The sequence below is a fragment of the Scleropages formosus genome, chromosome 18, assembly GCF_900964775.1.
Source record: "Scleropages formosus chromosome 18, fSclFor1.1, whole genome shotgun sequence".
Taxonomy (NCBI): domain Eukaryota; kingdom Metazoa; phylum Chordata; class Actinopteri; order Osteoglossiformes; family Osteoglossidae; genus Scleropages; species Scleropages formosus.
The window spans coordinates 15,342,863-15,367,146 of NC_041823.1; the positions used below are offsets into that span (position 1 = coordinate 15,342,863).

General features: G+C 41.8%; 1 protein-coding gene across 1 annotated transcript; it reads left to right on the top strand.

Annotated features, from left to right (window-relative positions):
• Positions 1-1,786: 1,786 nt before the first annotated feature.
• Positions 1,787-22,808, top strand: LOC108926783 (lamin-A-like). The gene is made up of 13 exons (XM_018739720.2): positions 1,787-2,009; positions 3,326-3,709; positions 15,497-15,653; positions 17,348-17,473; positions 17,874-18,044; positions 18,641-18,766; positions 19,078-19,298; positions 19,581-19,845; positions 20,216-20,323; positions 20,645-20,764; positions 20,978-21,040; positions 21,363-21,554; positions 22,304-22,808. The coding sequence occupies exons 2-13, from the start codon at positions 3,366-3,368 to the stop codon at positions 22,337-22,339; spliced, it is 1,929 nt and encodes a 642-aa protein (XP_018595236.2). The 5' UTR covers positions 1,787-2,009; positions 3,326-3,365; the 3' UTR covers positions 22,340-22,808.
• Positions 22,809-24,284: the final 1,476 nt, after the last annotated feature.

Genomic DNA, 24,284 nt, shown 5'->3' on the forward strand with positions numbered 1-24,284 from the left:
GAAGGAAGTAATACAGGTTGGGTAGCACACTTACATATATAATGGTTGACATTAATTCATTTAGTTTTCTTCTCTCCAAAGCGACTTGAAGGATTACTGCTTACAGCTTACGACTTACCCGTTTGTACAGCTGTGTTTTTTACTGGAACAATTAAGACTAAATACCTTGCTGAAGGGCACTGTAGCAGTAGGCGGTATATGAATGGGAACGTGGCAGCTTTAACCATTATGCTCCGAGCTGCATCCCTCCAAGTGGGCCATGTTAATTTTTTTAAATTTTATTTACTAAATGGTTTGCAGTTTTTGGTATATCAGCAATGGTCAGCTCTCACCATAGGAACACACCACTCAGTCTTCGTTCCTTTTCTGGACCCCAGTCCTTTCGCTACTAACATACCTCTTACTCATGAGAAACACATGGACATAGGGGTTACAACCTTGAGCTGACTTATGTATGTCCATGTGTTTATCATACTGAATTGAATCTATGCTGCTACCTAGTAGTAGGTAAGTATTAAAAGTGCTCATTTGGAAGCAGCATGAATGTCTGAGTCATTCCAGAGGCGGGAGGAAGCGGAGGCGATGAACAGTAATGGAGCAGCACTGCCCTGTGTGACTAACCACGTGAGCCTTCTCTATGTTTAGAAATACGTCACCAAACACCACACGCCCAGAGTTATTGAAGACCTTTATTACGTTACAGTGCTGCAGAGGCTCTTGGGAGATCCTGAACCTGGGAGCAGTTGTGACGAACACCTGGTTTCTGATGTGGGTCTGTGCTTCGAGTTGTGTACGCTGCCCGAGGGCCTAGCCGTGGAAACCCTTGGTGAGCCGGCGCTACAGGTTTCCGTCCGGAGGCTCCGAGTCTGCGAGGAGCAGCCTTTTAGCTCACAGATGCATCACAGCCGGAAAGCCTTCTCTCTTGCGTTGCGTTACAAAGAGAGCATTTTACAACCCTGGAGAAAATATTCTGTTACTCAGCTACACGCGATTTCCTTAGACGCGCCTCTGGAATGCTGTGGGAGATGGGCTGGAGGGAGAGTCCCGCTGCAGAACAAGCGTCTCCTTTTGTGGCCTAGCATGCCTTCCTCACGGGGACTTGCAGGCAGCGGCAAAGCCCATTCCGCTCCAGCCCATCCTTCGTCCAAAGTGGGACAACTCTCGTACTGCCCGTCCACACCTCGGCATCGGTCATGAGTCCCCCCTCTCTGCCAGCGATTTTGACGTAGCAAAACTGATTGGAGGAACGGTTTTGGATGCCTCCGCCCTTGCCGCTATAATAATGGGCGGTAAGTCAGATTGGTCAGGATCGTAAGTTGGTACAGGACAGAGAACTTTGAGGACATCTGAAAGGATTTTTTTATAATAACTTCTAAAAACATGCAGTTTTTAAAAATCTTGCTTTGTATTTTGAGGGATTCTCTTTTTCCTATGAAAGGAAATGGCTGTTTCCATGTTTTTCACGTGCGGATACCTTCCGATACCATCGACTTTTGCTCGGTCGACTAAAGAGAAAGTAAAGAGGTCTGTCACACTGAGCCTGGTAGCCCTATGAGGACAGTGAGCGCGTGTTCCCTGACTTTCCTAGAGCTCGCAGTAGGCACTTTCGTTCACACACGATACAGACAGTAACGGGGAGAGCATAAGAAACAGAGAAAGAGAAGGAGAAATAGAGAGTCAAGAACAGCAGGAACGCTGGCTCCCTTTGCTGGGCACCTCCCTTTTCCTCCACCCCCTCCCCCCTCTCTCTCTCTCTCTCTCTCTCTCTCTCTCTCTCTCTCTCCCGTCTCCCGATCTCTCCAGAAGTGAATGGGAGAGACTTAAAGGCAGCCAGTGTGAAACAGCAGTCTAGCAGTAAGTCTGCAGGCGAACGGGGAAAGCTGTGACATTCTGCTTCCGTACACAGGGAGCCGATTCCCAGGAGCCCCACCTCACCAGCAGCAAACTCCCAGAGAGCTCGCGTGATCTTCCCACAGGGCTTTCACAGACCCGAGCACAGCACGCACAAGGTAATTACACTTGCTGCTCGAACCCGATCCCTCTATTCCCTCTAATTACCTGTACTTAAAAAAGCTGAATTTTTGCTCTCGGTTTGTGACACTGCTGTAGGTGTCGTGTTGAAGGTTACAATGAAAGACGGGGCTGATTCACATTGCTCGGCATGCTTTTGGAAGTAAATACATATTTTATTTTACAGGAGGTATAGTTGACTGCTCTGCACAGTTTGTAGCACCTGATTTCCATCACTATTATGTTACAGTGACATATTTCTGTCCACTAAAAACTTTTGGCACTGAGCCAGTACTATGAGAATATTTTAATATGGGAAGATTGGTAACTTACAAAAAAGTAAGCAAAGTCAAGCAGGTCAATCAATGTTTGTTTGACAGTAGACAAAGCACAGAATATGAAGGTAAATGTTAATATAACCGAGCTGATTTAGACTGAGTTCCACAGACAATCTCGATTCCGTAATGTTACGCAATTGTTCACATTTTCCCCTTTTGCGTTGCGTCACTGAGGTAGATCGATGAAGAAATGCTTTCTAAGTGTTTCAGCGAAATAACCAGGTCTTCCTGTACACGTGGACTGCTTCTTCTGTCCGCTCCCATTCATCAAGCTGGCGCGTCTGCTTTGCTAAGCTTCTGCGGTGTTACCATAGCCCTGCTGCACTGTGCTCCCTCTTCCATGATGAGTCAGGGTGGAGGAATGGAGCAGGACAATTTGGCAGCCTGTCACTATAGTGGGCTCTGCGCTGAGCCCTCACAGCACTGACCGCTCTTCTAAGGAGAGGCCAGGAATAACGAGTGTGGTGAGAGAGTCCCTCTGAGCCACAGACATCCAGAATGTGCTTATCCGCAATCTGAAATGAGCACATTTAACCAATAATAATGCAACTGCTTTCCAAGTAAGGAAACTCACAACTGTTTTGAAAAACCATTTTATGCAAACAAACTAAAATCATAAAAAGTATTATGTGCAGACTGACCACACAGCAAAACTTTTAAAACTTTCATGAGAGAAGAACGGAAAAGCCGGGACTGAGCTGAAACTTCAAGTGATCTTAATTATGGCACCTTTTCCATAAGTCAAATTCTGGAGCTTTTTATCTGCATGAGGAATTATAACATTTTATGTCTGAATGCAAATTCTAGCGCTGTTCTTCCGATTCTTTCACAGTAATGTAGAAATGCAGGTAATAGATTTAAACATCAGCCTCGCAGGCCGGAAGACCCACCAGCCCAGGGACGGCAGAGCAGGATAGTGGGCAGGCAGTCTTGTGCATGATGCTGCATTGAGAACCAACACTTGTGTTGCTTTACAGGAAAGAACACCATTCCATCCAGAATTGTTTTTGGGGCACTATGGAGACACCAGGTCAGAAACGAGCCACTCGTGGAGGGAGCACACCCCTGTCACCGAACCGCATCACCCGCTTGCAGGAGAAGGAAGATCTGAGCAACCTTAATGACCGGCTGGCCGCCTACATTGACAAGGTCCGCTCTCTGGAGGTGGAAAACGCAGGGCTGCGGCTGCGCATCACCGAGTCAGAGACGGAGGTCAGCCGCGAGCTGTCCGGCATGAAGGCCGCCTACGAGACCGAGCTGGCTGATGCACGTAAGACCCTTGACTCCGTTGCCAAGGAAAGAGCCCGGCTGCAGCTGGAGCTGGGAAAAGTGAGAGAAGAGTACAAGGAGCTCAAGGCCAGGTAGGGCACCACTTCAGTGAAGCAGAGGCTTTACATCATTTCCATCTTAGAGACCTTCCACACTCCTATGTTTCCATCCTTTTGCTTTCTGTAGCTAGTGCCATTTTTTTAAGGATCTTCTCAGGTACCATCATCTATTTATTTTTGTTCATCCTTCATCCTTTGATTATGTAATATCTCGATGAATGTCTGTCTTCATGCGACAAATAGTTCTTCAGCCCTAAAAGCCCTGCCTTTTCTTTAGTTATTTATTCTACCTGTGCACTTTAGATCTTGATAGAACCAAACATTTCTTCAATGCAGCACAGCACTGATTTTTTAAACTTTTTTTTTACAGTGAGTTACTCACTGGTAGCCATTTCAGATAAAGATAGCTCTCTTTTGCCCCAGTACAAAGGACATGGTTATACTTATTATGCATATAATTGAATACCATTTCTTCTTATTTTTTTATTATTTTCTTATTTGTCTATAGACAGTTCTAGTCTCAATCTTCTTCCAGAAATCAGTTCAAGGAAGGCTCTCAAGTTTCCCTTTCTCAGGCCTAGCAATATTCCTTGGGTGCAGCTCTGGGTCTGTGATTATTAGTATCAGGGATACTTTTGAATAATTAATTTATGGTGACCATTGCTTTGAAACCAATGTGTTGAAGGTATCAGGTGTCTGGACTCTTCTGAAAATTCCCCATAACTCCATTTCCACCGACGTCCAGCATTATGTTTCATTAACGTGTATTGATGACGTCATTCTTGGCCTTTATCTAATTTATTTATATCTGTTTTGGTTCTGCTGTAAATGAAAAACATTTTACAGCAAGGTTTTCATGGAGCTTTGTAGCAGTTTGCTTTCAAACCTTAATAAGAATATTTGTTCAAGATAAGCTTTGTACAGCCAGGTACCCTTTGTGAAACTGGACCGATTTTAGCGTCAATCAAGCAAAGCTCACTGAACTCTGGTCAATTTAAGTAACTTCTGCACAGTGGCACTGTGAGTCACTCTGTTGCAGCACCTGGGATATAATAAAACGTGGGTCTGAATGGGTTAGGGTTTTCCTCCCATAGTCCAAGGACACGTTTCGGATTAATAGGGAGATCTAAATTGTATTTACTGTGCATCTGTTACACTGATCTGTTCAATAAATGTGTGAACGAGCTTAGGGTGTTAAGTGCAGTGTATCCAGCATTGTATTTCACCTAAGATAAAGTTGTCAGTTAAGTACTACACAGTAATTACTGCATGTTACTTTGGAGAACAAAGCTTGCTAAACGAATGAATATAAATGTAATTCACTTGTACCCTCCTTTTGTACAGTGCAGCGCTTGTGTTAGAATACAGTTCTTTGTGAATCATTTGTTCCAAGTTGTTCGCTTCTTCTCTGTTAGTGAGCCCGTTGTTTGCCAGCGAAATCCATTTCTTCCTGAATTGTGATTACTACATAGTAATGAACACTGTTGTTATAGTCAAAATTTTGCTCTGTGGCAGTATAGACATGCGGCACGGTGACACGACGAGTAGCGCTGTTGTCTCATGGAGCCTGGGTGGTATGAGAGGACATGGGTTTGATCCCCACTCAGTCTGTGTGGGTTTCCTCTGGGTGCTCTGGTTTCCTCCCACAGTCCAAAGACATGCTGTTCAGGTTCCCCATAGTGTGTGAGTGACAGAGAGAGAGTGTGTGTGTTCCACTGATGTATGGGTGAGTGACCCATTGTAAGTAGTGTATCTAGCAGTGTAAGTCACCGCGGTGAATAAGGTGTGTGGGCTGATAACAGTACACAGAGTTCATTGGAAGTTACTTTGGAGAAAAGCATCTGCTAAATATGTAAATAAATGTAGACACTGTATATGGCTGTAAAAAACTTTTGTGAATACATGAAAAAAAGTGATTTTATAAGTCGTAAACCTGATACTACTTCAAAGCACCCATAAAAATTTTTCAGGTTACACCGGGATAGCTGCTTTTTACTATATGTTACAATGGCAGCCACATTATATCTGCAGGCCACAATGCAGCGTAAAGCCATGGAACTCCACCTACAAATGCATAAATGGAATGTCACCTCAAGGCAAACACTTCTCATTCAGGAGATGTTTGCATTCTCTGCAAAAGCAGTGTGTGCTTACTGTGGGAGTGCTGGGCGCTGCTCTAATTTCAATCAGGGCACAGGAGCTAAATCGTGAGCCCAGATCATTGTGCACATCCTGCATTACACTTACATTTGCATTAATTCATTTTGCAGACTCTGAAGTGACATACATCTCAGAGAGCAACACAAAGTATGCATTTTATCAACTGAAGGAGGCATTTGAATGCAGCCATGTGATTCCTGAGTACAGTCAATTTATCACAATCTACTGTATGAACCAGTATACATCACACAAGTACATGAACACAGGATTTTCATTATTAAAGCACTATTATAACACTCGCACCGTTGAAGGTATTGAAGCATGCTGATAAGACGGTAATCAAGTTTTCTGTTATATTGTTGGGGGTGCGGTGGCGCGGTGGGTTGGACCACAGTCCTGCTCTTCAGTGGGTCTGGGGTTCAAGTCCTGCTTGGGGTGCCTTGTGACGGACTGGCGTCCCGTCCTGGGTGTGTCCCCTCCCCCTCCAGCCTTACGCCCTGCGTTGCCGGGTTAGGCTCCGGCTCCCTGTGACCCCGTATGGGACAAGCAGTTCTGAAAGTGTGTGTGTGTGTGTGTGTGTGTGTGTTATATTGTCACAGAAAAGGAAATATTTGTATCTGAGTATTTTTATTTTATCCAGATTCTAAACCAATGCCTTTAACTGAAAGTTTCTGCAGTTTTACTCTGTTTGTGAAATTATTCTTCGTTTGTATTTATACCAGTGCCTTATAGAAGCTGTTGCAGGGATCCATTATGTGATATGTTGCCATAAATAGCTTCCAGTGTCTATTTCAGATACATCAGTGTGCTCTGAAGAATGTAAACTAGACGAGCCCCAGTCTGACAGTGCAGAACACCATTCCAGCTTCCTCCGGCTCCCACATTACCGCCTGTGTGTTTGTCAGTGTTTGGTTGCTATGGGGCCTTCGTGGTCCTGGTAGGGCAGTGCGAGAGGGCTGGCTGGCCTCTGACTCACAGGAAAGAGAGTGGGATTCTGGCGTCAGATTCGCTGGAAAGCTTTTGAAGGCCACATGGACAAACGGCTCTGCTGCCACCGATTGGATCAGAACATGCCTGAAAAGCTCACAGAGTCTGTGGGGTTGGGCAAATTAGTGGATTGTGCTGTGTGTTGACTCCCAGGGCTACTCTTGCTTCACCATGTTGTGTACATAGTAAAATGGCGTGAAAACAGATCACGCGACGGCACTCTGAGGTTTCTAACTACGCTAGGTGTTTAACCTCAGTAAAGTAGAACTAAGTATGTTCCACTGGTCCCCAATATTGATACCTTTTAGGCTTTACTGACTTTTCCCAAGACTAACTATAGTTATTTTTGGTACAAAGTTCTGGGATCTTATCCTCTGAGACCAGATTTGCCTGCAGATGAACTGCATAACAGAAGTAGTGACTGATTAACATTGTGCAGAACCGATAAGGGAAAAGGCATAATGACTCTTATGACTTCTTTTCATATAATCAAACGTTTCCACCCAAACCGAAACACAACGCATTGCTCTAGCTATCTCCTTTACACAGGTTTTTCAAGGTTTGGTCCACGCGAGTTGTCTTTCTCGTGTTGGCGAGGTCACGGTGTGTCACCGCAGTTCATCTGTTGTACGTAAGAAGCCTGTTACTCTAAAGAAAATAGAGGCTTCATTTCAAATGCATTCCACAAGCCTGCCTAGATCTGTTGTTTCTTTGCCTGTAGATCATATTCCCCCATCAAACAGAGGTGAATAACATGAAAGTGCCAGTTTGTGTCCCTGAAGGGAAGGAAGGGAATTGTGAGCTGGCACACATTTCCGGGGCCACTTGGGAGTTTAGTTATACCAGTAGACTACTGTGTGGACCACACCTGCTCCGCAGGCCACTGAATAAAGTCTTTTGTGTCGGGACAAGCGCCGTGAACAAATGAGCCTCCCTTGGGTATGGAACACACCCAGCTGCTCCCGTCCCGTGCGTCTCTGCATCTGCCAGTGTGGGCACAGCGACTGTGTCAGGACGCTGGGCAGGATCTGCTCATCTGCTGAGATCCTTCGGGCTCAGAATGCCCAGCGGAGTAACCTGACACCATGTCACACAAAAACACAAAACGATGCGGGGTGGCCATCCGTTCGGACCGGTTCCTGCTTGGGACGCGCAAACGGAGGTCCGCATGTAGACAACCGTGTCTTTCTGTTAACGGCACAGCACATCTTCTGTGCAGCTCAGCCAATGCTAAGGTGCATTTTATCCAGGATTTTTTTTTTTTTTAACATGAAATTTCACTTTGACTTTCCGACGTTTTAGTATTTCTTGCAGTGCTTATTAATTTTGAAACTTTTGGAAAAACTCCTTTTAACAGTATTCTTGCACCTGTTCAGTTTACTCTTGACACTTTAATAGAAAACAGAATGTGGTTCAATGTAACAGTCGTGCTTCAGACTAATTTCTTTGGAAGATGTGCTGAATTCCCACACTTTTGAAACTTTCGTCACCTCAGAGTTTATGTGTTTTGTGGACTCGTAGGACACGTTTGCATTTTTATATTTTGGTCTGACCTATCAGAGAACACAGAAGGAAATTCACTTATCACACAAGGCTGTATTTTCTTACATGAAGGCCAGTTTCCTTTTTAGAGAGCATATCTCCAGCCTAGCTTTCTGAAATGTAACAATTAATATAAAGAAAATGTGCTCCTTGTGCTACATCACATGTATTTGGTTTTGCAAATTAGGGATATAGTAAGGATATCTACTGTATTTGCAATATTTGAATTTATTTTGCGTAATAATTAAAATAATACTAAAATCATCTTTAACAAAATCACCCAATTTCTGTTAATCACTGAAATCCAGCTTCAAGTAATAGTTGATATTTAGAAATGCCTTAATCTCCATGCTGGCAAACTTCATACATCCATCCGTTAGATCCGTTAGCAGTAACTGCTTCTCCAAAGGAAGGCCACAGTTTTTGGGAACCTATCCTGGAAACACAAGGTACGAGGCAAGTTAGAGTATGGATCGGAGGCCCATCTTTCACAGAGCAATTACAGACACATTTACACACTATAAGCAATTTAAAGGCATCAGTTCACCTGAAACACGTGTCTTTGGACTGTGGGAGGAAACCAGAGCACATGCAAGAAACCCTGGCAGACACAGAGAGAACTGCACTACCCCTCATAACTGATGATTAATTTCCCAATAAGAAATGTCAGTTTGGACCTGTTTTCAGCTGTTTACTCTCTTTCGCAATTGTTCAACGGAGTGGACAAAACAATTTCATTCCAAGGGCAGTTGCTGAATGTGACTCCACTGTTTTACCTTTGTCCTTATTATTGTTGCAGACTATGTAAAACAGTGGCTAAAGAGATTCATATACACAAATAGTCCTAATGCATTGCTGGGCAGGAAGTGTAATATTCTATCCATTATATCTAACTACATAATTATTTTTCAGACTAGTTTAATTATTGTTTATTAATAGTAATTTCAAGTGTTCACATTCCATTCAATAGAATCTTACCATAAATTTGTATACATGAAGCCAGTTTTATTGTGCCTCCTTTTATTCATGTCAGAGGAAAGCTCTTTAAGTTTAGTTCCACTTATTACCATGAATCATAAAGGGTCACATTTGTATAACTGTAATCTACAAGTCTAAGCATGAGGTTTTCCACGCACTCTTCACCGCATGTGTTCAGGTGGGCTGTTGAGCCGCTCTCGAAGATTGGCTGCGTACCCTCTCATCCCTAAGAGTGGATGCTGTTTTTAGGAACGAAAAGCCACGAGACCAAATACGTTTCACAAGATCAAAAAAGAGCAAGGACTTTATTTTATTATGCCTTTTATGATTTCCAGATACAGTGTCTTCATTTACAAAAATTGAGTTAAGCACAATTTAATAATCAGACTGATCAGATTAACATCAACAGCACACCATCGCAACAAGACCGTACTTTATGAAAGGATCTGTATCACACCGTGTCAAGTTATAGAATGACAAGTAAGACATGAATGCCCCATAAGAAAGGGATGGTTAGGGCACTGCACCCCTTCAGGGAATTCTATTCTTATTCATTTAGGTTCCCTGAGCTCATCTAAAATAAGTGGCCTTAGAAAGATGTAACTTAGAGTATTAGAATTTGGCACACAGAGATCACTATATTATTGCTGTTGAACAAATGAATCAGACAGTGCCATTGCATGCAGCGTTTGCACTCTGCTCCCATTCTGCTGGCACTGCTCAGAGGAGGGAGAATGAAAATCAGATGGGACACCGCTGAGAACGTGGACTGCGACTCCTTCACAGAAGGCTCTTTGTTGACCAAAATACAGCTACTAGTTCTTGTGATGGTTGTAGCTGGTAGACTGTTCTGTGTGTATTTGTGTGTGTGTGTGTGTGTGTGTGTGTGTGTGTGTGTGTGTGTGTGTGTGAGGTAGAGAGAGCCCGAGAGAGAGAGAGAGAGAGAAATTGTATATATGAGGAAACAGACCTTGGATCAGAGTTTCCATGGTTCTTGATTCCTTCCTGGACCAAACCGGGATCCATGACTCACTCTCTCACTCACGTGGTTAATTGCTTTAAGATGCAAGAGTCCATGTGCAGATCTCATTGGGAGAATGGTGGAAAAGGTGGGGCCCTGGGAGGAGTCGGTTATGCAACAACCATTTCCCACCCATCTCTGAAAAATAAAAAGATGTTTCTGCATTCTCTTTCTTACAATTATATTTACAAAGAGGGGGATTTATGCTGCTGCCTTGTACCAAAAAAGACTATAATTATTATGTCTATGTTCATAATCACAGTGTCTCACAGCCCTGTTCTTGAAATCAGTGGTTTTCAATAGCACATTCTGTGCAGCAGCAGTGCATCTCTCGGTGGCGTACCGCAGACTGCGCAATCCCTAATGGTGCAGGGTCCACACTTTGGATTGTACTGGTACTTTACATCCCATGCTTTTGACGGCCTGTGCCTGGTGAGTCCAGCCTCACGTGGCGGGGCTGTGTGGCAGAGGCTCGCGTGAGAGAGAAACTCTGGGAGTTCTAACCGCAGCGTTTGGTGCCGGTCCAGAGTGCTAATGTAGCTCTTCCCGTAAACAGAACTGCACTCTGGGTCCCTTTAGCGGGAGGCAGCTGGGTGAAAACCAGTCAAAAAGAATTATCCCTAGAAATGCATTGCAGATGTGTCTTCTTAGGTCTGGCATTAGATAAACAAATACAGTGTATGGAGGGTTTCCAACTACAGTACTCCACACACACACACACACACACACACACACACACACATATGTTTCAGTACACTGTACGCTACTCTGAAAGCCTTCTGTTGCATAGTGTATGGTGCGTACCCAGTTATAATTCCAAACCTGTGTCTTCTGGAATTATACTGTAGAAATTATATTGTCTATCCTTGTGCCTCTTCCACATGTACTATATGTAACAGTCTGCTTGTAGACATGTGTTTTGTGGTTTGAGCTTTTCGTCACTGTACTGTACGTATTTAAATTGTTTGGGAAATTCAGCGCTTCCTAAGTTAAAAACGGCTATCTCAAGGAAGACAGTGGTGCCTCGGAGACGCCATATGCATAAATGTGTGTGTGTGTGTGTGTACTTATCAGGTGCAACACTTTTTTTCAAGCTGTTGGAGAAAAATGCAAAAAGGACGACAGAGCAGGCCATTACAGTGTTTCCCTGGCTGGGATCTAAACTCTTTCAGACGATCAGGAATGGAGAGTAGCCCCAGGGAAAGGCATAAGGCTTTCCCTTTTAAAAAGCACAAAGCTGTCTGTTCACATGCAAATAAACTGCACACGGATTGTGTATGTCGGCCTTTGTGCTTTTAAAGTCAAGCTTGAAATCTCTGCAGAACATATGATTGAGAGAAAGAGTGTGCAGATGTACAAATATAGGCTCTCTCATAGAGAAAGATGCAAGAGTCCACGTGCAGATCTCACGGGGACCACTGCTCTGCATCTGATACAGGCCTTGCGACGTGATCACTGCAGTATGTTAGCAGTGAGATCTTCATGCAATAAGGATTCTGACTGATCAAGCTGCTGTGTTGTTCTGCACAACCCAATGACTATACCCCCATGTGTTAGTGTCCCCAGAAGGCAACATGATTTGGTGCCTGCAATTCCAGCTGCTATTCTTTTATTTGTTTTAGGGAATTGCACGGTGTTTGGAAGAGCATTTATTTTTATTTCATTTTCTATGTTCTTGAGTTTAAAACTTTTTGCATGCTCACCAAAAAACAAAATTTGCATTCAAACTTGGAAGCAGTTTTTGGGAAACACGATGCTTGCTTTTATTAAATTTACAGTTACAGTTAGAAATGCACTGTCAGTCCCAGCAGCAATTTAGCTAAGCAACAAGACACTCGTTCATGCTAGTTTAGTCTACGCTTTTAGAGTTGTTTAATGCCTCCTGTGTTTGAAAATGTTCAGATGAGATTTCATGACAAATTGAAGCAATTGTGTTCAATCAGTGAATACCTAAACTGCTCTCGCAGACATGGCTGATCACTTTGGCAGTGAGTAATGGAAAACGCAAGGGGCTATTCCTGACCAGTTTTTCCACGGATACCCAGCTTATTTAATCAAACCGTGACATTTTTCCTACAATAGGTTTGAAAGTCTGCCCATTCCCTAAGGAATGCGAGCAGGAAAGAAGTTGAGTCAGCTGTATACGTAAAAAGAAAGCAAGGAGGAAAATAAAGTTAAATTTAAATCTGGGGAGCTTTGATAAACAGGGTAAGGTATGTTCCTTTTGCCTGTGTTTTGAATTGTACAGTAGCTGAACAGATCCACATATGTGTCACAAGTCTTTAAGCACTTCTTTTTGTTCAGGGAAATACACAGTGTCAGTGAGAATAGAGAAAGTAAAGTGCCAACTACAACCGAGAGATGCCTAATGCACGCAGGTTGCCTTTACATGACAGTTTAGTAATGTAAGTCAATCATTTTAATGCTAATTATTCTTCAGAAAATTTGTTCATAATGAAAAAGTAGATTTTTCAGGCAATTTGCACCATATAGTAAATTAAGCATGGATTTGAAATTCATGTTGTATTTTTTTAATGTGCTTCAACCAGTTGCTTGGACTGAAATGTAGTAAAATTGCATAAGCTAATATTATCATAGAAGTGGGTGCATGCAGCAGCATGTCTTGTTGGACAGATTCCCATTTTTCACATCGAAAGGACATGATTTAATGATGCCCTCTGCTGTGAATTCATATGAGAAAATATTTTCATAATATACAGTTTAGCAAGTTGAAGACTCGTATAAACCAATAACACAACACAGGGTCTGTGATGACTAACTCTTACCGCACAGGAAATGTCATTATATTTATTATAAGAACCTACCAAGAGAATAGGCCTTTCCATTTTTATTCAAAACACAAGGCGGATTTCTACGCACAGGTTGAAGACAATGGTTTATTACCATGACACCACCACAGTAAAGTGCTAGAAACTAGGATGGAGATGATTATGAGTCACACAAGCGTTTTTTTCCTTCTTATTTTTTCGTCTTCTGTACGGTGTCCCCATTTCTCCAGGGACCACATCCTTTGCTCAGTTTATTCGTTTAAAATGACTCATATTTATGTAAATTGTTTGTGGTCAATAAATATGTATGTAAATTAACATTCATATCATACAATACACTGTCTCTCTTTTGTTACAGTAGATTTTTTTGCTATAACAAAAACCTAAAAACTGCAATAATTTAAGATTTAGGTTTCTGATTGAAAATACCTTATGAAAATATTGGTGTCAATGGAGTTACTAGTTTTTTATTAGTAGTTTTACCTACATGTGAAAACCAGTCTATGAATGTAAGTGAATCATAGGCAACTGGTAGTACAGGAGTTAGGGCTGCTGCTCTTAGATGTGAAGCACCCAGGTACCTTGAAACATGGTCATTCTTCAAAATTCCTCCAGTAACAATGAGCTAGTTATAAATGAGTAAATCATTCTAAGTTGCTTTAGAGAACAGGGTCCTCTCACGATTAAATGTAAATATAAAAGTAGTTTAGAATAACATAGACAGGCCATAAAATAATAAATCTTTTTGAATTTATTATGTCTTAGAATAATCAGAAATAATGTTCAAATGTTCATCACTTTGTTTTCCAAATCATCTTCCCTTGGAAGGATTGTAGTCTGATACAACTTTTTTTCTTTCTGTTTCTGAGAGTTTTTGTTAATGGTATTGCTTTGTTATATATGCAAAGCAAACAGGTCAACTTGCCTGCATGAGGCTGACTGCAGTTGTGCATCTGTTCATCATGAGCTCTGTGCACACTCACATGGTGAAGTTCTCATTCGTTCCATAGCCCCACATATGCACAAGCTCACAGACGTGGTTTGAGAATTGTCACTAATCCATCTCAGAGCCACATACAGGTGACAGATAAGATGCAGATGGATCAAACAAAGAGCTCCACTTCACTTTCCCTATGTATACTTAATGTTCCATATCCCAAGGAAATGTTTCATACATCTACAGAAAATTCCTTGTACCAGAAATTTAATAAAAAAAACTTTTAAAAACTATTTTTTAAACCATATTTTCATATAGATTGAGTACATAGTGATTTCCTTATTTCTTCTCAAATCAGCATGTATACTTAAATTATTAAATGTATGCATCATTACATTAGTAACAAATACCATTCAAAACAAGCTGGTGATACCCTGGTGATTACATTTGAGGCACTTTGTGTATTGCTGGATACACATAAAAAATTTATTTCTTGATGTGTGATGGACCTGACTAGAGCGATGTTAGTATGAACATTTTTTAAAATCTTTTTTTAATTTTTACAGTATCTTCCAGACTGATAGAGTAATTTTTCTTTTTTTTTTTTTTTCCAGCAGTGCATTTATACAGTCTTTTTTAAAAGTGTGCATTTTGAGAAAGGCAGCTTGTAGAAAAACTGAACCATATCTATTTACCGGGAAAGTCAAAACATATTCGTGATAAAACTGATCAAAGTTAAAATATTATTGTGGGTACTTTCTGATTTTCCCTCATATTAGAGTCCAGTGGAGAGCCCAGAGTTTTGACCACACAGAGTCCTTGTTTGTGACTTAGTCAATAACAAGCCAGTGAAACTGAATAAAGTGTGGCCGAGGATAAGGTTTCCCTTCAAGGGAATGTTACAGTGCAGGTCTAGATACACCTAATCCCACAGGCAACTGGCGTAAAATTCCATACATTGCTTTCCACCTTTTTGCCATTATATAACAAATCTACTCATGTGAGTACTTGTTCTATGGCCTGTAAGTCATGCCACTATGCTGTTATCCAATTTGTATGATCAAATCCACAGATATTTTTACTGAGAAAACAAAATGCATACATATGCATTCCAATAGAAAGACATAAAAACGTAGAGAACCTGTTTACTTACTCTTTCAAGCTCTGCTTTGCTTCTGCATTTGAATTTAAATGCTTTCCTTAAGGTTGTTACAGCAGGTGAGTGGACCCAGCGAATTTAGGGCTATGGGTCCATGTTCTTAACCTCTGACCCACAGGCAAAAACAGCGTTACTTACCTGGACACTGATAAGGCTATGAAGATCTCTTCTGAGTTTGATGAAAATCATCTTCTCTGTTGTTTTTAAGTGACTGGCCCTCTGGATAATGTGGGTGGCTTCTGTGCAGGAACACCAAGAAGGAGTCTGACCTGGAGGGGGCGCTAGCCCGTCTGAAGGACCTGGAGGCCCTGCTCAACTCAAAGGATGCTTCCCTGACCACCGCCCTGGGGGAGAAGCGCAACCTGGAGATAGAAGTCAGGGACCTGAAGGCACAGATAGCCAAGGTGGGGAATGGCAGTAGAAAGACATGTACTTAAAAAAGGCCCATGTCAATTATACTGATATTTTTCATTTTTGATTCTGCTTATTCATTCTATTTAGTGTAAGTGGGAAACACTGTATGTTTTAATGTGTAATTTATGCGTAATATACACATAAATATCTGTTCTTCTCATCTATATTGTTCGGTTAGTAAAATAATAAAATAGGCCTTAGAGTTCACAAGTTACAAAAAAATTTGAAACGCTCCCTGCTACCTCGAACTTTTCAAACGACAGAATGGTTGTCTTCAGTTAATTTAAACTAATTTTAACAAAATGTCTATCTTTACTTCATTGTGCAAATGGGCAAAACAAGCAGCAAAAGGCAGGATTTAAAAACTATGAGCACTAATCCTTTTATTTAACTGACACTTTTTTTCAAGGTGACTTACAATGTTAAGGCTACAACTATTTACCAATTTATACAGCTGGGTATTCTTCCTGGAGCAATCTAAGTAAGTGCCTTATTTAAGGGTACTACAGTAGGAGGTGGGGATTGAACTCACAACCTTTGGATCTAGAGGCAGTAGCACAAAACCCTACACTACCAGATGTTCCTGTAAAGCAAAGTGTAAAAATTAGATTTAAATCAAATTAAACTGTGTTTCACACGTATACCATATGACAGAAATAGTCATGTCATATCACTTTCCTGTGTGCTGGAAATAATGCTTTAACGCAGAACATTAAAAATTAAGCTCCACGGGGAGTAAAAGAACATGAAAACTGTTGCTCTAAGGGGTTCTGAAGCTGTGGTCCATCAGCCCCTTGAAGTTCAGTTGATGGACTTCAGGAGGTCCGTGAAGCACAGATTTACTTTGAAAACACCGCTGTCTAATTAATAATAGATTTTAAATTAAAAATAAAATGACTAAGCTATTACTATTAATAACGCAATTCTGTGTGAATATGATGAAGTTTCCAAATTTATTCATGGGCCTTTTTTTGTGAGGGAATCCTGCAACAGTTCCTTAAACAGGTCTGTGGCCTTGAAGAACCCTTTTAGAACCTCTGCTCTGAACCTACTTTTATTAGAGTTGCCAAAAATTGGCATAAAATGCCACATTAATAATTACAGCTGGCTCACTGCAGTAACAGTTGGGCCGTTGGGGAGTGAGAAATACCCAGAGCATATGTGCTGCAGAGAGTTTTGTTTTGTTTGATTAAGACGTTTTATGTTGCCCTAATGTTCAACAGCAGCAGGACCTTTTTTACCAGATGGTCACAATTCACACTCCTCTTACTGACTGATGTTTTTACTTGTTTATTTGTTACAAATAAATGCATCACTCTTAAATGACATATCAGTACTGAGACAATGCACACTGCTTATGGCAGATTTTATGAAATGGTTACCTATTGCACTGCTTTGAGACTCTTTTTCAAAGTGTATGGCAGTGGAGAAACTGCTTAGTTTATGAGGAGGCAAAGAACATTGTCCTAATACCATGAATTTAAAGCCTTATGATGACTCATTTCCACAGAACGCAGAAATTAGTCATCAATTCGCATCTTATTATTGCTGTCCACGCAGATCATGGCTTATTTTAACCTTTATTTTTTTCTTGCTATAATCCATTGTGTTCCTCTGTTTGGTGAACTTGCACCCTAATGAGTAGCACCCTGTGACCTTGAGGATTTCTCTTATGTCATGGCAGCTGGAGGGTAGCTTGAGTGATGCCAAGAAGCAGCTGCAGGATGAGATGCTGAGGAGGGTCGATGCTGAGAACCGCATCCAAACCCTGAAAGAAGAGTTGGAGTTCCAGAAGAACATTTACACTGAGGTGGGTCCTTTTTCTACTGTCAGTACCATATTACTAAAATAAGGATTGTGAAATTCAGAAAGCACCAAAATCATCAGACCTTGGAGCAGCACAGCAAGGCAATGCATCAAGGAGCAAGATCGTAAATCCTAAATTGACTGTAACCTCTATCCAAAACCAGTACATGACAATATAATTGTATTGGCTGTATTACTTTGTTATGACAATACAAAATTCCTGGCACAGGACAAGAAATCCTCAGGGGCTCCATGGCCAATTGGATGCTGACATTAGAAAATTCGGGAAGATATTAGTATTTTTACTATTGGTATTACAGTCTCACAAACACAGACGCACACACACACACACACACACATATACAGTGGCCTCAGCCCTGTCATTCTGAAATCTTCCTTTACAGGAACTGAGGGAAGTAAAGCGGCGCCATGAATCCCGCATGGTGGAGATTGATAGCGGCCGGCAGCAGGAATTTGAGAGCAAGCTGGCAGAGGCCCTAACAGAGCTGCGGGCCCAGCATGAGGAGCAGCTCAAGCTCTATAAGGCAGAGATCGAGAAGACCTACTCCAGTAAGGTACAGCTTCATTCCATCAAGAAGTAGTAGAGTCTTCGGAGGAGTCTTAGGGGTCTTGTTTGACTTATTTTGATGTCTCAATTTACCTTTCTTCAGTTAGTGAAACTAGCAGGTTGTTCTAATCGATGAGGTGTGAAGGGGCCCAGGGTAACATCGGTAGACTTGCTATGGCCTGGTCCATGTAGGGAACCATCTTTGTGACAGTGAGCTTTCAGGAAGAAAGTACCCCACAGACCTGTAGTGTGGGAGAGAGTGTTGGTGTGGTGCTTTCAGGGGTCTTCCACACGGAGTGAGTCAGAACAAGGAGAGCTGCGGCAGGCACAGGTGTTTCTTCTTCGTAACTTCATCGCCTTGCCACCAAGGAAAATGTACAGATAGACTTGTGTCTCCTGCGCAGACTCTCTACATGCTTTTGAAAATCTCAGCTGGCATGCAACACTCTAGGGTTCTATGTGAGAGTAATTTAAATACTGTACCCGTTTTCTTTTTTGCTGGAATGAGAGCTGAACTTGGTATACGGTTTTACATGTCATTTATTGGCATTGGGCTGAGCATATTATTCCATCAGCTGAGGTTGCAAATCATGTGTCCGTTAGCTGGAGAATGCTCGTCAGTCAGCGGACAGGAACAGTCAGCTGGTTGGGGCTGCTCACGAGGAGCTACAGCAGACCCGTGTACGTCTGGAGTCCATGTCTGCCCAGCTCAGTCAGTTGCAGAAGCAGGTGAGTTCTCATCTCATCCAGGTGTCATGCTCTACTCAGAAAGTCACATCCACTACTGGTGTGATGCTACTCGCAAATTTTTAACAACAGAAAGCTCCCGTATTTTTAGCTCTGTTGGGATGACAGGCGGCTGCCTTGAAATGTAGGTAGCCCTTATGAAGCAGGCATTGATGCTGTCCAAGAAAAATATTCTCCCTCTTTAATCTGTGAGATGTTAAAGAAGCTCCTGTTAGGCATCAACCCGACAGAGTATATTACTCAGAGGAGAAGGAATCCTGTTTCCATTGTCTAAACCCTTTCTGTAATTCCAGCTGGCGGCCCGGGAAGCCAAGCTGCGGGAGCTGGAGGAAGCACTGGCCAGAGAGAAGGACACCACACGGCGCCTCCTCAACGACAAGGAGCGCGAGATGGCCGAAATGAGGCAGCGCATGCAGCAGCAGCTGGATGAGTACCAGGAGCTGCTGGACATCAAGCTGGCCCTGGATATGGAGATCTGTGCCTACAGGAAGCTGCTAGAGGGAGAAGAAGAGAGGTCGGTGCACGTACATCTATAACTAGCCTGAAACTGCACTCAGACAAAGGTGATGAGATGAGCACATATACACCTCTAGACCCATTAATACACATGAACACACAATTCTAGATTTGCAGTGGAAGCAGAGGACTCAGAGCACACGTTTCATAATCTTATTGCAGAAGTGGTAATACTGTATTTACAAAATTTCTTTTCGTTTTGAGTTATTAAGCAAGTGTCCCATTCCCATGTGTAGTACAGCATCTCAGGTTAACACCTCCCACCTTCTGCATCTCCTAGGCTGCGCCTGTCCCCTAGTCCACCTCCAACTCGAGTCACCGTATCCCGCACTTCGGCTTCCGGAAGTCACTCTCGCATTGTCCAGTCCAGCTCTTCTACCAAGAAGCGGCGCATTAATGACACTGACAGTGAGACCTCCAGCATGGTAGGGGGTGCTGTGGCACGCACCCGAATTGCGCAGCAGGCCTCTGCCAGTGGCCGTGTCACTGTGGATGAGGTTGACCTTGATGGGAAATATGTGCGACTCAGCAATAAAGCTGACCAGGTAAGGGGCCAAGGTTTGAAAAAAAAAATGTGGTGGAAAGGGGGAGGAGCTAAAGCTTGAAACCACGGGTCGTAAAATTAAAGCGTCAATATTCTTTGAAGTACTCATAAACTGTCCATAAATATGCCACAAAATGATTTGTGCAAGTATTATGCAGTACTATGATAGCTTTTACTACATATATACTCCTTTGGAATGTTTTGATTATACATTTAAGCAAGTCTATCAGGTGTTTTTTCTTTCTTTTTAGAATTCTTTATTCTAAAATATTGCCACTAAACATGGATAAGAAGAGAATTTTGTGCTATTGTAATTGTAGGCTAAACCACTCACTGCTGGAGTATTTTCACCATGTCTGAATGTGTTTCAGGACCAGCCCATGGGTCACTGGCAGGTGAAGAGACAAGTTGGCACACAGACCCCCATTGTGTACAAGTTCCCTCCAAAATTCATCCTGAAGGCTGGTCAGACCGTTACAGTAAGTACCGCTGTGTCTCCATTGCTGCAGCATCTTGCCGTTTTGCATATCCAAAAATCCAGAAAACTGAGAAGCAAAAAAAGTAACAATAATTAGTTGCCTTTTACATTGTTTACGGCAAGTTTACACCGGAAATTAAAAGTTGCTGTGTAACCCCATTATCCTGTTTCCATTCCCTTTTAACCATGGTGGACTTCATTCCGCGTTACACTAGATGCTGAACTCTGTGAGGAGAAAACGTCCAAGAGTTCGGTAACAATGCTGCATACAGTTGAAATTTAAACTGTTTAGCTACCCTCTGTGCTTTTTTCTGTTGCTCAGATCTGGGCATCTGGGGCAGGTGCAACTCACAATCCCCCTTCTGATCTGGTGTGGAAGACCCAGAGCTCCTGGGGTTGCGGAGACCAATTCCAGACCATCCTCGTCAACTCCAGTGGAGAGGTGACACCGAAATCTCTTTGGTCATTCACCAGCGTTTTTATACACACACACACACACACATGCACGCATTGTGTGTGTATATCTGTGTATGTGTAAGTTTGTGTTTGTAAGGGTAACGGCAAATGTTATAAGCAGACCTCAGTGGATTTGTATTTTTGAGACAGGTCATTAGAGCAACTGTTAATGTCACTTTTCTGCTTCTTCTTTTGCCAGGAGATGGCTATGAGGAAGGTCACGCGCACAATGTTCCACGATGTTGACGACGAGGATGATATGGTATGTGTTTTGCAAGCAGATGTCAAAGTCAAAAATATAAAAATATTTTCGCATTTAAAAACACATCGGATATTGCATTTAGCTGTATTTTCACAGTGACTGTAAACTGATAGTGAATGTAAGATGATAATACTACTCCTGCCCCAGTCATGGTCAACCTTACGCTTTTGCCAAAGAATCCATATAATCAAAAGTGCAGGCAGGAAAAGCATTTTTTAAATTTATTATGCTTTTTTATGTATCGCCCTATGATTCGTCCCAAAGGGGTGGAAAGACTGGCTGCGCACATGTGACACATGTCTTTCTCTGTCTCACCCTGCAGGTGGCCCACAGCACCTGCACTGATGGCGAGTATAACCTGCGCAGCCGCACAGTGGTCTGTGGATCCTGCGGACAGCCCTCTGAGAAGGCCAGCACCAGCTCCATGACTAGCAGCTCCTTCCGCAGCAGTGGGGGTCTCCCCGAGGGCCTGATCTCCCACTCCTACGTAGTGGGCAACAACATGCCTCGGCAGGTGAGGCCCACTGGCTGTCGCAGGATGCCAACGGTTACATGGCAACAGCTACATGGTGTTGCACTGTGTTCCCACTGACATGCCACTGTATACCAGCAATATGGAACCTCTCTGTTTTAAGAGTTTCTATATTTAAAATAGCTGGTAGTGTAGTGGTTAAAAACAGCAGCCTAGAAGAAGAGTTGTAGGGCAAAGTTTAAGAATAAATTTTAAAATAAATTTTAAAAATGTAAATATCCTATCTCAGGGTCCAGGTTCTAGGTTTCTAGATTTTGCTACTTTAATTTTCTTGGGCAAAATGCTTAAAATAAACTTCTCCAGTGAAATTTTCTTTTGCTCAGAATAAGAATTTACTGCTCAAGTGTAATATTATGTTGTGTTATTTAGAATCATACTCTACTGCTCCAGTAAAATATTCTGTTGCATATATCCACAGGGTGACAGTAATCGGAAAGCCACTGGCATTACGGTACCCATTCTTACCAGGCTTTAACGTGGCAATACGAGGCCAAGGGGTAGAATACAGTGGAGTACGGTGCAGACAGCTTCAGGAGGAAATATCAGACTCTGGGTTTTAGAGATGAGAGATGCTTGCAAGATTAACTGTACTCTAGATGTGTTGATTGATCTCAACCCTGTAGAGATGAAATGTTATGTTATCGTATATTATGTCATGTCATGTCATGTCATTACTGGAGTTAGTGAGAAAAGGCACATTCCATTTGCTCACATTCTTCCCTACTTGACAGGTCCGACCCACTGTGGAAAACTGTTCCATCATGTAACTCCAAGGGTTGTCCCATGAAGGAGGCAAGAAAAACAGCCATTTTCTACACACCAAAGAAGTTTTTCTATGTCTTTATAAGTATATATATGTTTGGAAAACCGAACTTGTTTTTAACTACATAATCTGCAGGTAATTTTTATATATATTTTAGGAGTAGATTTGCTTTTCAATGACAAAAGGCAAAAAGAATCTGATTTTTGTCCTTAGTTAGTTTCATCTGCCAGCTAAGTAGATTATTTAGTAAGCTTTTATTAAGGAGATGTGGATAGGGAGCTCCTGTTGCACAGTAGTTTGATCTACACCTGGGTTTTCTATCAAATGTGTCGGCTGTCATCACTGAACACGCACAGCTTATAAGCCTTTACATAAGTCAAACTACTGGTGCATCTCTTATTATATTTCATAGCTAGTCATACGTTCATTCTTTCCAAGTGCATTGCTGTTACCATTAAAATGTTGTTTGGGTTCAGATACAGGTGTTGTGAGAAATCACATTTTATGGTGCCTTCATTTGCCTTTTGAGATAGCACTGTGAGTTAGTTTTTATCCAATTTACCGCAAAGATCCCTCTTGCAAATAGGATGCAAAATAATATGGAAGTGCACGGAAAACATTTGTCAGTATCGGTGTGTTCCAGCAGACCTTCTTGAAGCTATGAGTTACAGAGCAGCACATGCCAACTTCACTGTAAACCTGTTGAATCCCATCAGTTCAATTCCAAGTGATGGGAGATGAAAAGCGATTTAGAGCGGATGTGATGAATTTGTTCTGCTATTGGTAAACAGAAGTTTGGCCAAAAAAGTCGTTTATACATTGCAGTTTTATACGAAAAGCATAAAGGCTCATTTCAGTGGTGACGACATTGTTGCGAGGAAGCGGAATAGGCAATGTTACTTCAGCAGTTACTCGCAAAGGCAGCTTAAAGAGCTTTTCTATTGTCTTTTAGTTCAGGTTGGAAACAGACCATATTGAATATTTGTCATAGTCCTTTTTAACATTGTTTGATGCACTATTTTTTATTTAGCAAAGTGTAAGGCATAATTAGATTTAAAGCATACTATGCACAAATCTACAGTTAGGGTGTATTAGCCTTAAAGTGAATGCAGTGCTGGTTTTCAATCCTTGGATTACATTACTGGCTGCTTTTAAATGTTACTGGTAGTTTAAAAAAATCTGATTCAGAGTTAGTAATGTACTGATTCCCAAATTCTCCACAGGACAGACAAACCATGTTTTCCTTTTCTAGTTGTAAATGATAAGTGCTCTGCATTTCAATGTGCTCTTCACCAGATGACTTACTGTTAATATATATATATATATATATTTAAGGGCTTATTCCTGCCTTTAATTGTTCAAAAAGAACAATGTTGTCTTTTAAAACAATGGGTTTTATTGTCTAGGCCAGGAGAATTTCTCCAAAGTCCATTCCCAGGCCCACTACCCTGGTGGCAGTGTTGATTTCTGGTGTTGTCCACATCACTCTCCTGAAACTGTAGGTCTTTTAGAAATGAAGGCTGGAGCTCCTTGCTTGCTTTGATGCATTATGGGGGGGGGGTGATGACAGGGGCTTTTTAACACATAGCCTTGTTTTTCATGATTGTAGTCTTAGTTGCCCAGTGTTATGTTTCATATGCAGTTGGGTCTTTATTCATTAAGAATGACAGACACTTGCGAACTACTCGATTTGTTGGTGGTAATTTACTTAACTTTAACACAAAGAAGAAGTTTAAACTCGACTGACTGAGATGATTAATGGAAATGTTGAAAAACATTTTTGAACAACCAGCTTAAATTTGTGATGCATTGATTTTTTTAATCTTTATCTTGTTTTGACTTATGTATGGACTTCAAAACATGTACATTGGAACAACATATAAAATGTTAAAAGGAAGCGATAAGACCATTTGCTACATTATTTACAGAATGATGAAATTTATTTCAGA